Below are 14,488 nucleotides of genomic sequence, written 5' to 3' on the forward strand. Positions count from 1 at the left end.
GGACATCTGGGACATCAACGGAATTCTCATTGGTGACGAGCGAGATCACCACCACGCACAGAATCGCACAACTCGCAAAGCAGTTTAGGGTCTCACTATGAATACATTGATTGTGATTCCTCCGCTTTTGGTTACAGCAACAAGATAGCGTTGACAACTGCACATGCAACTGCGAGCTATGTCTACAGGAGTACTGGCTCCAAAAAGCAACGAGCTCTACCAGCTCTGCTCGCACGCGAGAACAGAGATGCGTCACCGACGCCGAGCCCTATAATAGCAAGGCAACCCGACCCGTGTGCGGGCGCCCCATAGGAAGAGACACATAAAGATAGGATAAAAAGGAATAAAACCCAGGAAACCACCCTGAACCCAGCACGAGGACCAAGGAATCAAAGGACGTTAGATGTCGCATCTAAGAGTCCCAGACCCAGGTCATGCCGGACAGACGACCGACAGCCTCGTCGGCGAGCTGGGTGAAGGCCGACGGCGAGAAGTCGAGGTCGGTAAGGGCGCAGCCAGTGCAGCGGTCGGTGATGGCGACGGTGACTGACTTGCCTTGGTCTAATGAAATGCTCAGTCTATTGGCCGAGCGCGGCAGGTATTTTCACTTACAGGTGGCGGTAACCTTCTTACCACAGATGGGGTTGCTGTTCGGGTTCACGCCGTTGTAGCCGCTACGGGAGCGACTTGTGAGTAAGGCCTCAGACTATGGATCAGATAGCACATACGGGAATGCATCGAATAACAAGTGAGATACGGCGGCGATGTAGTCGGTATCAGTGTTGGTGATACCGCAGGCGCCGAGACCTGTCTCGTAGAAGGTACCTATGCACAAGCAGAAGGTGAGGAGCCCGTTTGCTGATTTGCGAAGGTCATTACGAACCTTGGCCGGTCTGCGTGCCTATGAGGAAGCTGGGGGAGTTCGACGAATCCCCGCTCGAGGAGGCACTCGTAGTTGCTGGAGCCTGCGACGACGATGTAGGGGCTGGAGCCGCAGACGTTTGCGGAGCTGCAGACGTGGGGGCGGGAGCCTCGGACGACGACGTAGCCTCGGGGGTAGCGGAGGTAGCGGGGGCCGCGATGGACGAAGACGCGAGGGATGGCGAGGGGGCTACGTTGACGATAGAAGCGGGGGCGGAAGAGGAAACGGGTGTCGAGGAGGCCGCGGAGGAACTGGCGGGAGCCTTGCAGCGACCGTTTGCCCTCTTCCTGAGACGGCGGGGGGTCGCAGTCACGGCCGGTGGCGCGGAGACCGCCTCAGCTACTGTGACGGGAACAGCGGCGCGAGCAGCGAGGTGGTGGTGCTCGAAGGCGTTGCGGGCAACGCGCGGGGTGGCGAGGGCGGAGACGTAGAGAGCCAGGGAAAGAAGGAACAAGGACTTGGCGAGGACAGACATGGCGTCAACAAATTAGCCTGTTTGGCGAGTCGTAAATGAGAGTGGGGTGGAGGGAATGACTGATACACAAGTCCTTATAAAACGGGGGACTGCCTGCGAACGAGCAGAGGAATGTCAGAACAAACGAGGAAAAGGGCAGACGGGGCGGGGGTGCGCACCTGGCCTCTCGGACGAGTCGATCGTTGCAGTACGCAGTAAACCGCGAGGCCTCTAATAAGCGCTCTGTTTGCCGTTGTTTGGAATATGTTCTCAACAGCGATCTGAAAATAACAAGCTGCTCAACGACCTTGAACGGATGTCTCGCTCGGAGTAAATATAGCATTGTATTCGTTCTCTGGGCTGCTCCCAGTTCCGAATCTTTCTGCCGGAAAGATGCCTGATCAGTCCAAATTTGCAGCCACGTCTCATTCGAGACCGCTCCGGCGCACTCAAGCCCGGCCTCCCCTGGACTGCGCTGCTGCCATGCTGCGGAGGCCCGCTTGATTCCAAGACACACGTCGCTCAGTAGCCACTGTATAGCAGGCAACGGTCATATGTTACATACGCGGCGTACGCTGAAGACGGCGTCCGTCGCCACGGATGAGAGACTTGGGCACAGCCAAGGCTATTCTCATCCTCATCCACGGACCCATCATCCTCAGATATCGGAGTTGGCCTTCGCCGCATACATCTTCACCAGCCCCGCACTCGTGATTCCCGCCAGACTCTTCCCATACGCATCAACCTGACCCAGCAGCAACATACTCTCCAGCCTGCTCGGCTCTGGCGGGATTTTGAAGAGTCTGCTCACGTCTTCTTCGGGGAGGGGCGCGAGACCCTGCGCCACCCGCGAAGCGTTCTCTTCCTTCCGTTTCGCAACGTAAGCATCTGCCCGCGACTTCTCACGGGCGATCTGCCGCTGCAGGTACGCGAGATTCCCTTCCTCCGTCCTGTAGCTATCCAGTGCGTCGTTCACCTGCTCGAGGTTCCTGACCACGCCTATCGCGCCTAAGTTTAGATTGGAGAATGAGGGCGGCAACGAGGATGTCGAGGCCTCGGCGGGAGAGGCATCAGGGAGGGGTGACGGGGTCGGCGTGGTAAGGGTGTTCAGGAATGAGCTTAGCAGAGCGTTGGTACGGATTTCGACCGGGATCTCTTCCAGGATGGTAGAGAATGTTAATTGATGGTCGATTAAACTTGTGGCAAATGTAAATATAGAAAGCCAGTGAAGGTTAATGTAGCACTCACCTCGGCGTGCTAAAGTTACTTTTCTTGAACGCGTCCAAAAATGACTTTGTTAACCGGAAGGCACGGAATGCAGCGTTGCCACGCGCAGTCTGGGTGATGTCTGCTGAGAGTAAGCACGTAGAAGCGCTGGCTGTCCTATAAATAACACTGACCATGAACGACAACAATGCCTCCATGTCTAAGCTTGTCTTGATGAATTGCCTGCGTGTCTATTAAGGCTTGACTGAAGAACGCGCCCATCGTCGACGCTTGGTAGAACCCGACGACACTGTCATCTGACTGCACCTCCTTCAAAGATCGTAACATCTGTGCTTGATACCGCGCTGACCAGGAGTTACAGCCGCATTAGCACTGTCCCGAGCTTGGACATATGGTCACATACCGACAGATTTCGTGGACTTGTCGTCGTCGTCCCCTCCGCCGTGCAACGGTAGAGGAAATGAATTCGACACTTCCAGCGTCCCATCGAGGTCGAGGCCCAATAATAACCCATGGGCAGTCGCAGACGGCGCCTCGCGGCTATGCTTGATGATTTTTGTGATGACCTAAGAAAGCTTCAGCACGCCATTCATCTTGGACAGGACATGGTACGGGGAGGGCAGGGGCCGCGTGAAAGAGGCATGGAAAGCATGCTCACTATTCCATCCAGCTGCACGGTGGTCACAGGGATCTCGGCCTCGATGTCGATGACTTTGGCCATGGAGGCCGGGATGGCTTCATATGTGGGCGCCGCGGGTGCTGGGGCAGCTTGGGGTGCAGGGAGGGAGGCGGCGAGGGCCGCGGCCATGGATGGTGCTGCCGCCATTTTGGTATGAAGAGAGCGAGGCCGAAGGGGATTTGGAGGGCGCTGTGGGCTTCTGTCTGAAGGTCTAGCGCAGGACTGGATGTGAGCAGTCTAATGCCTTGCAATGAAGCCTTCGGATGCCTTCAGCGGTGGTAGTGGAGGAAAATGAAGTCCAGTATAGGCGACCAAACAACATACAACAACGCGCCTTACTTCGAATCTTATCAGAAGTTATCAAGTCTACCTTCGAATCTCCCCAGTACTGTACTCTGTCCGCGCCTAGGCTGAAGTTATGATTATAACACTGCTGTGTACCACACGTTGGTATTCAAGCTGCTTGTATATGGCTCTTATGCAACGTACATTAAAACCCTCGAAGTCCGAAATTGATCTCCGCCGTTCGCGCAGGATGAAACTCTAGCGTTCGTGCTCTCCGCGGTTTTGCCACGTCCAGTATTTTTGGGAGCGGCCTACAGTACAGTCCCGGACAAGCAAAGGCAACAAATTGATTTCTGATCGAACGAGATTTTTTGGCGGGAAACCGACTTCAGATTCGGACTCAGGGAGGCTGGAAACATCCAAAAATGAGGTCCCCTTATTTTTCCCACGACGTTTTGATACGGCCAAAATTTTGGGCCATTTCAACGACATTCTACACAGTCACCGGACCTCCCAGGTCATGCCCTGAGCCTTTGGGGACCTGTAACCCTTGCATGGAGCTGCATCTAGGCTTTCGAATACTTCAGACCTTCTTCTGAGGCCGCCCACTGGCAAGGAAGTTCAAATTTATTGCACATGTTACCTTGACTGCCATATTTGGCCTGCACTTAGGAGAGCTATTATGGCATATCAGCTGGTCCAATTATTAGATTTAAGCCAGAATCGTGCTCAGCTCATTGAAAGGAGTCGATTGGCATATTTTCCGCATTTTTCCCGATTTGTTTTGTATACGGCCAAAATTTTGGCCCATCCCGACCCATTATTGAAGGCTACAGGGTGTTTATCGGAAATCGGCTCGTGCCAATCTCTTCTTTAGAGTCTAAATCACTCGTTTCTGCAATAAAATTGGGGTTCCCACGGCTGCTGGACCTCAGGAAATCCGGTCACCGAATTTGTTGTCTTTGGTTGTCCGGGACTGTAGTTCTGCGCGAATTGCGTAAGATAACGCGACCGCCGTGCCTCTGGGACACCTCGTTTCCCGAGACCTACGCAGGTTACATACTCCCAGACTTGTCAAAGGCCTTCGAACCATGGTCAATGTTTCATTGACAGGAACAGGTTCATCTGTATATTTGTAGCAGCTCCGGGGAGAGTTTTACCGAGTCCTTTCCTTGCGGCCACATAAAAACTCTAACAAGAGGCAATTAGGTCGAGAATGACGCGATTGCATTGGTGAAGTATCGGGAGTATGGACCGAATTCTCACTCGTTTCATTCCGCCAGGGACATGTGCCCTGAGTCGGACACCTGCACGTTCAGTTGCGGGTTCAGAGCGGGACGTAAAGCGCAAATGACTTCAGAATCAGCGTGGCTTATTATTGGACGACGGCATCACCTGTTGCTGCTCTATGCCTGTGTTCGTTTCGTCTTTCCCTTCTGAGACGCTGGACTGGATTTTGTTCAGGCACTTATCTCAGAGATCCATACGGATGCCGGTATGTCATCTGATAGTACTTTTGGACATACGCAGAAGTGACATGTGGGGCCCTGAGTCAATCACTCCATACGATAGCCCTTGTAATAGGGTGCCACCTGTAGCGCCTCGATGCAACTCAAGTAGAGTTACAGTAGGTTACAGTACATCCGTTTTGCAAGGAACGTTCAGTACTAGAAAGGACACGAAGTTTCATGGACATACAGTGTTCTTGGTCAGATGCAGTGGAGGGAGAATGCGGAGAGAGATGGGTCTGTGTATACGCAGTGCTTGGTAATATGGTATGGTGGCGTGGCAAGTGTCGGCGAACAGTAGTGGGACCTGCGGGGATCAGAGTTTCGATTTCCAGTGCCGGCCATACAATCCAATCGTGCAAGGAGGCACAGTCCTGTTCTTGCGCTGACAGTTGGAGGATCTTGGGAGGATCCAAGCCTGGGTCAAATAAATGTGGCACTGACCCACTTATCAGATAAGATAAATGGGACGATCATGTCCCTGAGCCAAATATAACATCCGGAGGACGCCGGATTTGTCAATGACGATGCTGTGGCTTCGACTTCAGAATCTCTACTCTCTTCCTTCCTTACCACCACCATCTCTGGCCCGCCATGCACACTCCGACGATGAGTCGCTCGGCTCGTATCATCTTGCTCCTTGTTATCGATGTGCTGTTCTTCTTTGTCGAAATCATCGTTGGTCAGCTTGCTTCGGCCGACGTGCGCGGGCACGGCACTGATCACTTTCACGCGTTCCTGTAGGTTATGCCGTGGGCTCACTGGCCCTTGTCGCGGACAGTTTTCATATGTTGAAGTGAGTGGCGATGATCTGGATGCTGGGATAGCAATATTGAGCAGTTCACAGTGATGTGCTGAGTTTGGTGGTGGCTCTCTACGCGATCAAGGTATGTCTGGCCTGTCCTCAGCATTTACCCGCCTCATGATGTCTCTGTAGTTCAGCGCCAAAGATCGTACGGCGCAATACTCGTATGGCTGGCACCGCGCAGAAATTCTTGCTGCACTTGTCAACGGCGTCTTCCTCCTTGCCCTGTGTTTCTCTATATTTTTGGAAGCCATCCAGCGCTTCTTCTCGGCGCCTGGTGAGTACACCCTCACCCCAGCATATGTTATGCCCCTGATCGCTACGCCCCGCGCTCCAGAGATAACGAATGCGCGGCTTGTTGTCATCGTCGGATCGTTCGGGCTAGCGTCCAACATCGTGGGCCTGTTCCTTTTCCACGGTATGTATTCCGCTTCTGGTAAGGGTCCTACTCGCGGTATTCAAGTCCTACTTCCAGAACATGGCCACTCCCACGAGCATGGGCATGGGTCGGCGTCAGGGACCCCGTCCGAGACACCCACTGCAAGTAATAGCAGGGAGCAGAGTCCTAACGCGGTCGCGAAGAGAAGGCAAAGAAAATTAACAGCAGAGGAACATGAACGGCGCGAGCGTTCTGCCTCATTTGATAACATGGTTCATCCTGCAGCGATCCGTGCTTCAATCAGCAACTTGGCAAGATCACCCTCACCCCCGCCGCGGCGGGGCAGGCGGAGTTCGCGCTCTGGTTCCCGGTCGACCCGTCCGCACCCAATCGAGGAGGGGGACGAGACTGTCAGAGAGTCCATCGACATTGACGAGAACACTCCGCTCATATCAAGCATGAGTAACAAGGCGAACGTTGAGCCCTCGGAGTCGGGCCAGCTGACGCCCACTCAAGGGCCATCGGGTCATGGACATTCTCACGCAGGTTCGATGAATATGCGGGCCCTGGTACTGCATGTACTCGGTGATGCTCTGGGCAATGTCGGAGTTATAGCCACGGGCCTGATCATCTGGCTCACGAGCTGGAGCTTCAAGTACTACTTCGATCCTATCATCAGTCTTGTTATCACTGTCATCATCTTCCACTCTGCCATGCCGCTCGGTACGTATTGCATTCGTATTTATTGTGGTGATTCTGGCTAATCTCATTAATGCCACCCAGTTCTCAGTACATCGTCCATCCTCTTGCAAGGAGTCCCGCCTACGGTGTCTTTGGACAACGTTCACGACGCGATTCTTGCAGTCCCAGGAGTACTTGCTGTTCACGAACTGCACGTGTGGCAGTTGTCGGAATCTCGAGTCGTAGGTTCCGTCCACGTCGTCGCCGACAGGGATGAGGACTTTATGGAAGTTGCTGCCAACATCCATGAAGTTTTGCATCGTCATGGCATACACTCGGCTACCATTCAGCCTGAATACCGCAAGAATCCGGATGATTTGAGAAAGCCCTGTTTGATCCCGTGCCCGCCGGGTCAGGCATGTTCGACGGAAGAAAACGCCTGTTGCCGTAAGTGATCCACTATGTGCCAGGACGGCCTGCTCGATTAACGATATTTGTTTAGCCCCACCGCCTGCAGAAGTGTAATGATCCTCATGAATCGGATTAGCTAGTGTTGTCACGTTCCTATGTATCCCTAATTTCCTGTCATCATGGCATGTGTCTCGGAATAACATTAGTAATATACCTATTTATGTTTCTGCCATGAACATGGGGAAATTTGCTACGAATGATGAAGAGGACGACAAACGCTGGGAAATGACCCCGGCAGTGGGGCTGTTCTTTCTGCGCCGCAGCTCACTCGACAAGCGCTTGGCCATACCAGCTGTGGATTGCCCGAGAACCGGCCGGTCATCCCCGCACACGGTGTGCAGAGCCCACTCTGTGTGGAGTGAAGCAGTGAGAGCATACGAGATAACGGAGACCATCAGTTCCATACTCATGGTCTGGTTCGCCGGGGACTGTTGATCTACGGACGTGATCAACGAAGGTAAGACAACGTGAAGGAATGTCGGCATCAGGGGCGGTCCGTTGGAAGCCCTGGGCGTGGTGAGGACGAAGGTCGCGATGCGCCTACAAGCTTCGATGGCGCCTTCGCAGGATGCCGCGAGAAGCTCGGACCAGAGCAGATGGAGGAATTTGACCGAGGGCAAGACGAGCAGACAGCGATCGACGTCCAGCGCGGGAGCTTTGCCGGAGCGCGCCATGGCTAGCGCTTCTCGTATGGCTTGTCGCGGCTGGTCTGTCCAAGGAACAATGTTACCCGTGCCCATATGCGCTTGGACTCCAGCTGAGTTAGTGGCAGACTCAGTAAGAAGCCCTCATATCACAATAAATGAGGCGCACATTGCTCCGCACTGAGCGCCTGGGCCACTGCTTGGTAAATAGTATCCACGTTGACAGCCGCGGTCTTAGCAACGTCCCGTACCAAAGGGATGACTAGGAGCCGCATAATACTGGGGCCACATAGACGCAGGACGGGACGCGGACATGACTGTGACGTAAGTAGGATCTGTAAGACTTCCAGATGCGCTCGTGCTTGTGAACTACGAAGATGTTAGTCAATGAATGTTCAGAAATTGCGTCACGGTAAGTACCCTATTCGCTGGATTTCCGTTATGAGAGCCTTTACTATGCCGACGAGAGTCCAGTGCAATAGCGGTCCGAGAAAGTAAGACACGCCATTGTTGAGGACATCCTTATCCATCTGATTCTGAATGTGAAATGCAATGGCATGTAAGAATAGTAACGGGGCCAGGCGCAGGAGTGTCTTCGGGCGTGTGGTTCTTCACCAAATGAGTGGGATAGAGACGACTGGCAAAGATAAGAATTACCTGAGGATAGTGTCCTCTATACCTTCGCTATTACTGTCGAAGAGCGCTTTAAACCAAGAGTAAAACGCGTTGGAATCTTCCCTGGCCAGTTGATCTATCTGCTGGATAGAAGGCGTAATAAGGAACTCGAGGCGAAGGGTACGCTCTCGCAGTTTGAATTCGCGACTGCTTATCTATTGGAAAGGATAAATTGGAGATCCGTGGACAGTCCGAATCTTACGCACTTGGAACTGAGCTATAGTGGACTGCAAGAAGAGGACTACGTCCCCGAGATGGCTCACAGCCGTCTGGGGGTCACCTGGGCGCGAGCAACAGTGAGAAGAAAAATACATATACAGTGAGTGGAGATACCCACCGACGCTCTCACAATCATACTCTTCTAGGAACATTAATGCACGGGCCACCATATCGGACACCTTGCAGTGTAAAGAAACGAGGTCCATTGCAATAGGGTAGACGTATAACAGCTTGCAGAGATTGCTTAATCCTTCCGCTTCCAAAGATGAGGTCAAAGAGCAGAACCGCTAGTCATAGGTTCGTCATGTTGAGTGGGCCAGATAGAGAGGTAGGAACTCACGCGATGAACGGTATCGGCGAAAGGAGCATGACTAGAAGGATCCCCACAGACCTTCTCGACGAAAGCGCTGCTGTCATATTGACTGGGGTCCGTTGAGACTCTGTTGTCGATATAATGCTGAGAACAACGTCAGAGTAGCATTGATACTATATGAATCTACCCAACCTCGAGGTTCATGCCGAGCTCTTGAGCATCGGTCTGTACTTGAGGCGAGTTGTCGTTGGCAAGACCTTGGTCAAGGTTGTTAGCGAAGGATGAGTCTAGCAAGCCTTCTGTGACGAGTTGCCGTAAGAAATCGCGAGCAAATAAGCGGGACCTAGCACGTTGTGAGAGGTTCCACTGAAACCTTGTATGCTTGAAGGACGTACGACTGCATCCCCTCATTCATTGAATCAAGCGGGTCCATGTTGAAATTGACATTGTCGCAGTGAGCAAGAAGGTCGGCTCTTTGAAAAAGAGATGTCAACGCAAATTGCAATGCGATGCGCTGGAAATACAACGTCAGTCTACGGCAACGTAGTATACAATGAAATAATACCCAATCTGCTTCCTCCGTACTGTCATGGCGAACAGTCGACTGGAATTGCGCCAGTAGTCGGGGAAGCTACACAAAAGCATTGAGGGGAAACATCACATTATTGTGTGCACTGAACGTACTCTTGCGGTCACAAACGCTCTCCACAGCAATGCAGCCCGTTTCTCGGTGCCGGAAGAAGAGGCTTGTGCAAGACATGTCACCGCAGAGAGTAGCAACTGCGTGTAGAATACCTGAGGCGTCCAAGATGTGGAACGCAAGACGCGAAGCAAGATCGCAACGACATGGTCGCCATGACCGGAGCCGAACTCATCAGCCCTATAAGCTAGCTATTGAAACATGCTGATTAAGGTCGGGAGATAGACTTTTGCACGTACAAAGTAATGGAACATCAGGCTACACGTCACGATGTCCGTGTCGGAATTTGGACCAAGGATGTCCTTCCCAAGAGCCATTTGTATGGCATGCATCATTTGAGCCTCCCTGGCGGCTTTGGCGTCGTCTCCCATGAGCAGGTGTAAGGACATGACGAAAGTCTCTAGCACTTGTCTGACGTCGGAACTGAGTCGAAGTGTCTGCAGCATTTCGTTTGCGTCCTGGTAGACCACCATCGCCTGAGCTGTCGAGACTTGGGACATGTCGGTGACACAGGATAGTAAAAGGATAACAAGTTCCGAAGCAGACGTCGTTAACTGGTGGTAGTGGGACATCGGCAGATTATGAGCGGTGCGGAGCAGAGCCAGGGCATCTTGGACAGTTCCCAGTACGGTGATGGATGATTCCGAGTACGGGACTACGGAGCCTATCGGGGGCACACCAGAAGAGTAATGGGAATCCAGGGCGACTCTGCATAACATATCGAGAGTAGCAGGATTCTGTAGTTCTGATGACCGAGCTGCTTGTAAGAAGGTGGAGATGAAGGTGGAGACAGATATCAGATTCTCTTCAATGGCACGCTTCAGATATTCTTGCAGCATAGGGTCCCCTGGATACGACTGCAGAAGTAAGAGGACGGAGTCTGACGTATTAGTGGTCAGCAAAAGATTCAATACTGATATTGGAAGAACGTACTACTAAGCGCCGCGCCTGTGTCGTCCGATGCATTGTTTGGCAGTTCTTTGGATATAAACAAGCGGCAGAGTTTCACCCACTCGAGCGGAAGATCAGAATGCACCATCTATACAACTATGAAAGCTATCCGATTCAAGAACGTACCTTGGTGGCAGAGATACCGCTTTGGAACGAATTCCTGGTCAGGTCAATGAGGGACATGAGATCGAGAGTAAATCGCCGTTTGTGGTGTATGGGGAGTCTGCGTGATCTCTTCAGTGCCCTCTTGCAAGGTCCAGAGGGAGGCTGGCTGAAAAATGGGAATTTCACCACGTCCTCCACGGTGCGCGCCAGAAGGGACGCGCTGGTAAACGCGTCCAGGAAGACTACCACGTGAGTGGCACAGCCGTCGCTTGGCTGTCGGACGTCGGTCGAACGGGTCAGTCAGGTTCTAACTGATTCTCGACGCTGGAGTCTACCCAATAGATGACTCTATCACAGGATGCAAGTAGCACTTAGATACAGCTGGAAACGGGTATCGAAACTATAGCTACAGGGAATGGATCCAATCATGTCGAGGTGATATTATTCTCAGTCTGCGTGTGAACTAAGTAGATGATGGTCCTAGGAGCCTATAGGCAGGTTAAACCTTTGCCACAAGTCTGCGCGTCTCCTGCGGTGTAAATCGCAATATAGTGGACAGAACTCGCACGAGCTGAGGCTGAGACTGGTATGAGCATCAAATAAGATGGTCAACAGATGGAGACGTACCCGCATCTCTTTATGTTCCAAGAACTGCAGCACAACGTTTCGCAGATATTCCAAGTTGACTTCCTCATCATCCGTAGGGCCAGCGCTGGCACGAGACGAGGGCCGTGATCCGTTCGCATCGGATAGGGAGGTCGTTGATCGACGACCTTCTTCTGGGTGGGAGCCCCAATAACCAACACCTGGATTTCGTTGCCGCTCTAGCAATGCAGCGGACGACTGGACTTTGCGTAATTCTTCCCGCAGAGTCTACAATGCGTCAGTCACAGCCCTGAGATGTCATAAGATGTGACTCACTTTGTTACTGAGCCGTAGCTGCCCTTCTCGGCCCTTCAACTCCTCCAATTGCTTTTGCAGTACCGAAGTCTGGGTTTGCAACTCTACGATTCGTTGCCGCTCCAAGTCCTAAGACAAACCGATTGCACTTTAATGAAGCAAGCAACGATCAAATATGCAAGAAATACTCACCTCGGTTTCCCTGCTCTTCTCAGTAACCTTCTGGAGATCGGCGATTTGCTTCTGGTACGAAGCGATCTCTTTCCTGAGACGATCCGTCTCTGCTTTCAGGTCATCTAGGACACTGTCCTTCTCCTCCCTGCTCCGCGCAGACGAATCCACGACTCTCCGGAGCTCTTCCATCTCCTTCGACTTCTCCCTGAATTTCCTACTCCAATCAGCTTCGGACTCGTCACGCTCTTTCTCCAAGGCGGCAATGGTGCGTCGCAGATCCGCGACCCTGGACTCGTACTTCGCCTCTGTAGCGGAGAGCATTTGCGCTACTTCTTCCGCTGACGTGAAAGCGCCCCTAGCGCGGGTGTCTTGGTCCCTCCGAGCTTCGGCTAGCTCTTCGTTAAGCAAGCCGATGCGTTCGTCCAGCTCACGGAACTGGTACTGGTATTCTGTATTCTGGTTCTGAAGAACTTCGAGTTGAGACTGCACGGATTCTAGCTCCGCCTGCCGCATCTGCAACTGATCAAAGAAGTTATCCTTCTCAGACCGCAGAGTTTGAACTGCATTCTCGAGAGATGCGATGGTCGCGTCCCTCCTAGAGAGCTCTTGCTCATGAAGGCTCTGAACACACGATATCAGCAAACCACCCGGGCAGACAAGGCCATCGACAGACCTTAGCTGTCGCAGCTTCGAGCTCAAATTGGCCTCTCAACGCAGTGATCTCTTTATCCTGTCGATCCCTGAGAAGCGACACTTCTCGATCGAATTGCATCTTAAGACCCGTCAAGGCGCGTTCGTGATCAACGTTCGCTTCCTGGATCTCCTCCCTCAGTTTCCTCTTCTCGACCTCGGCCTTCTCTTTCTCCTCCTTCTCCCTGGCTTGCAGCTGTGCCGCCTCCCGAACCGCATCCTCCCTGTCCTTCTCCGCCTTTACCAGCTTTTGACGCACGGTTTTCAGCAGGCTGACCGCCTTGACGCGCTTCTCTTCTTCCTCCTTGACCGAAGTCTTCACTTTCTCGAGCTCAGACTGAAGTTGGCCAATCTCAGCCTTACGGCTGGCGAGCTCCCCTTCCAGTGTTGAACTCGAGTTTTGTGAAGCCTTTAGAAGTGCTTCGGTTTCGGAGAGCTGCTTCCGCAGTTGATCTATGAGTTCAATTTGAGAAGCGGACTCCAGGTGGTGGGTCTCGCGTAGCTCTTGCAGGCGTTCGTCTTGACCTGTACGAAACTCAAAGTGTGCTCAAAGGTGGGATGGCATGACACGCTTACGGGAAATGCTACCCTGGAGGCGCTTTATTTCAGCTTGTGCCATCTAAGTTGGATTAGTTTCGTGTCAATCCCAGAACCGATGAATGCCTCACTTCCGCCTGAGACTTTGTGTTTTGCAAGAAGTCTTTGAGAGCCTCAGCATCCTTCATGCTCTCTAGTGGTGTGAACTCTCTCAGCACACGATCAGCAGCGAGCTTCTCAGCCTGTAATCGTTTGAAAGACGTAGATACATCTGTTTCTCTCGTATGAATAACTCCAGACCCATTGCATACGGCAAGACCCACCAGCGAACCGCTGCTCCACCAGTTTCAACCTCTCACGGAGCGACTCAATGTCTCCCTCACTGGTAGCTGGGTCGCTCCCAACCGCTTCTGGTGAGGGAGACACGCTGTGCGGCGAACTGCTCTCTAAGACGTCTTGAGTCGCGTCTGCCGTATTACTCGGGGTATCGTCGCGAGGGGGCGCATCGCTTGCCCCTGGGCTCACGCTTTCGTTCGACACTTGAGGTCCTTCCGGAGATATGTCTGACTCTGGAGAATCGGAGGGCAGTGGGATGTCAGCTTCGGGGTACCTGTCCTCGCCGCCACCTGCAGTGGAGGTTGGCTTGTCGCCGTCGGTCAACGAAGAAATAGAAGGAGAAGGCAGCGCGACCGGAACTGGCTCAGGACGGAGGTCTATGGAATTTCTCGGGGATAAGGGAGGAGAGGCAGGAAGCGGAGTTGAGCCTGGGGACAGCGGGTGCTTGGAAACAGGGACAGGTGTAGAGGCCCTTGAGCCGGCGGAAGGGCTGGGGTCATTGGAGGCCTCTCCGATGGTAAATGTAGCTTTCAGGCGCTCTTCCAGATTAGGCCTACGCCTGGGCGAGGTACCAGGAGGTGGCGAAGTAGCAGTGGGGCCCGCACGCTGGGATGTGAGGGACTTTCTAATATTCTCCAGCGCCGATTCCGCTAGCTGTCCAGAAGGCAGAGGGAGGGCCTGTCTCAGGTCTAGTGAACGAGAGCGCTGGCGTTCATCGTCAGTTAGGTCCTGAGAAGGGCGGCGCACCGGCGCAAATGTCTCAACAGCCTGCCGAAACTGAGAAAACATAGGGCGGGCTTGGGGCGGGCGTTGCTTGAGACAGTGACAGAGTG

At 53.1% G+C, this 14,488-nt stretch overlaps 5 protein-coding genes across 5 annotated transcripts; 1 reads left to right on the forward strand and 4 right to left on the reverse strand.

Moving 5' to 3' along the window:
* Positions 1 to 60: 60 nt before the first annotated feature.
* On the reverse strand, positions 61 to 1,774 carry GLOTRDRAFT_135372 (uncharacterized protein). Its single transcript, XM_007862889.1, has 5 exons — positions 1,556 to 1,774; positions 884 to 1,490; positions 729 to 825; positions 613 to 674; positions 61 to 561 (listed from the first exon to the last, which is right to left on the reverse strand). The coding sequence occupies exons 2-5, from the start codon at positions 1,395 to 1,397 to the stop codon at positions 413 to 415; spliced, it is 822 nt and encodes a 273-aa protein (XP_007861080.1). The 5' UTR covers positions 1,398 to 1,490; positions 1,556 to 1,774; the 3' UTR covers positions 61 to 412.
* Positions 1,775 to 1,851: 77 nt separating this feature from the next.
* On the reverse strand, positions 1,852 to 3,584 carry GLOTRDRAFT_68645 (uncharacterized protein). Its single transcript, XM_007862890.1, has 5 exons — positions 3,262 to 3,584; positions 3,007 to 3,169; positions 2,777 to 2,947; positions 2,625 to 2,724; positions 1,852 to 2,572 (listed from the first exon to the last, which is right to left on the reverse strand). Exons 1-5 carry the CDS (start codon positions 3,427 to 3,429, stop codon positions 2,035 to 2,037), a joined length of 1,140 nt encoding a protein of 379 aa, XP_007861081.1. The 5' UTR covers positions 3,430 to 3,584; the 3' UTR covers positions 1,852 to 2,034.
* Positions 3,585 to 5,641: 2,057 nt separating this feature from the next.
* On the forward strand, positions 5,642 to 7,709 carry GLOTRDRAFT_53193 (cation efflux protein). The gene is made up of 8 exons (XM_007862196.1): positions 5,642 to 5,757; positions 5,820 to 5,871; positions 5,923 to 5,962; positions 6,013 to 6,157; positions 6,218 to 6,298; positions 6,356 to 6,982; positions 7,043 to 7,387; positions 7,443 to 7,709. Exons 1-8 carry the CDS (start codon positions 5,670 to 5,672, stop codon positions 7,463 to 7,465), a joined length of 1,401 nt encoding a protein of 466 aa, XP_007860387.1. The 5' UTR covers positions 5,642 to 5,669; the 3' UTR covers positions 7,466 to 7,709.
* Positions 7,570 to 11,001, reverse strand: GLOTRDRAFT_113294 (uncharacterized protein; the record flags this gene model as incomplete). The annotated part of the gene is made up of 14 exons (XM_007862891.1): positions 7,570 to 8,184; positions 8,237 to 8,251; positions 8,274 to 8,424; positions 8,476 to 8,664; positions 8,713 to 8,885; positions 8,937 to 9,010; positions 9,068 to 9,236; positions 9,290 to 9,406; positions 9,455 to 9,605; positions 9,658 to 9,776; positions 9,828 to 9,893; positions 9,947 to 10,153; positions 10,202 to 10,842; positions 10,896 to 11,001. 14 exons carry the CDS (start codon positions 10,999 to 11,001, stop codon positions 7,570 to 7,572), a joined length of 2,793 nt encoding a protein of 930 aa, XP_007861082.1.
* A 516-nt stretch (positions 11,002 to 11,517) lies between these two features.
* Positions 11,518 to 14,444, reverse strand: GLOTRDRAFT_102471 (uncharacterized protein; the record flags this gene model as incomplete). Its single annotated transcript, XM_007863406.1, has 7 exons — positions 11,518 to 11,595; positions 11,646 to 11,891; positions 11,940 to 12,047; positions 12,111 to 12,713; positions 12,766 to 13,317; positions 13,436 to 13,590; positions 13,643 to 14,444. The coding sequence occupies 7 exons, from the start codon at positions 14,442 to 14,444 to the stop codon at positions 11,518 to 11,520; spliced, it is 2,544 nt and encodes an 847-aa protein (XP_007861597.1).
* Between the last annotated feature and the right edge of the window lie 44 nt (positions 14,445 to 14,488).

Source organism: Gloeophyllum trabeum (assembly GCF_000344685.1).
Source record: "Gloeophyllum trabeum ATCC 11539 unplaced genomic scaffold GLOTRscaffold_00001, whole genome shotgun sequence".
Lineage (NCBI taxonomy): Eukaryota > Fungi > Basidiomycota > Agaricomycetes > Gloeophyllales > Gloeophyllaceae > Gloeophyllum > Gloeophyllum trabeum.

Excerpts from the sequence above, each read along its gene's own strand:
- GLOTRDRAFT_135372 (XM_007862889.1), bottom strand. The coding sequence starts at position 1,397 with ATGTCTGTCCTCGCCAAGTCCTTGTTCCTTCTTTCCCTGGCTCTCTAC. Across the intron at positions 826-883 it reads AGGCACGCAGACCGGCCAAG|GTACCTTCTACGAGACAGGT; the intron begins GTTCGTAATGAC and ends GCTTGTGCATAG. Across the intron at positions 675-728 it reads TTGTTATTCGATGCATTCCC|CGGCTACAACGGCGTGAACC; the intron begins GTATGTGCTATC and ends TCGCTCCCGTAG.
- GLOTRDRAFT_68645 (XM_007862890.1), bottom strand. The coding sequence starts at position 3,429 with ATGGCGGCAGCACCATCCATGGCCGCGGCCCTCGCCGCCTCCCTCCCT. Across the intron at positions 2,948-3,006 it reads CAAGTCCACGAAATCTGTCG|CGCGGTATCAAGCACAGATG; the intron begins GTATGTGACCAT and ends ACTCCTGGTCAG. Across the intron at positions 2,725-2,776 it reads AGGCATTGTTGTCGTTCATG|ACATCACCCAGACTGCGCGT; the intron begins GTCAGTGTTATT and ends TACTCTCAGCAG.
- GLOTRDRAFT_53193 (XM_007862196.1), top strand. The coding sequence starts at position 5,670 with ATGCACACTCCGACGATGAGTCGCTCGGCTCGTATCATCTTGCTCCTT. Across the intron at positions 5,963-6,012 it reads TGGCTCTCTACGCGATCAAG|TTCAGCGCCAAAGATCGTAC; the intron begins GTATGTCTGGCC and ends ATGTCTCTGTAG. Across the intron at positions 6,158-6,217 it reads GCGCTTCTTCTCGGCGCCTG|AGATAACGAATGCGCGGCTT; the intron begins GTGAGTACACCC and ends CCCGCGCTCCAG.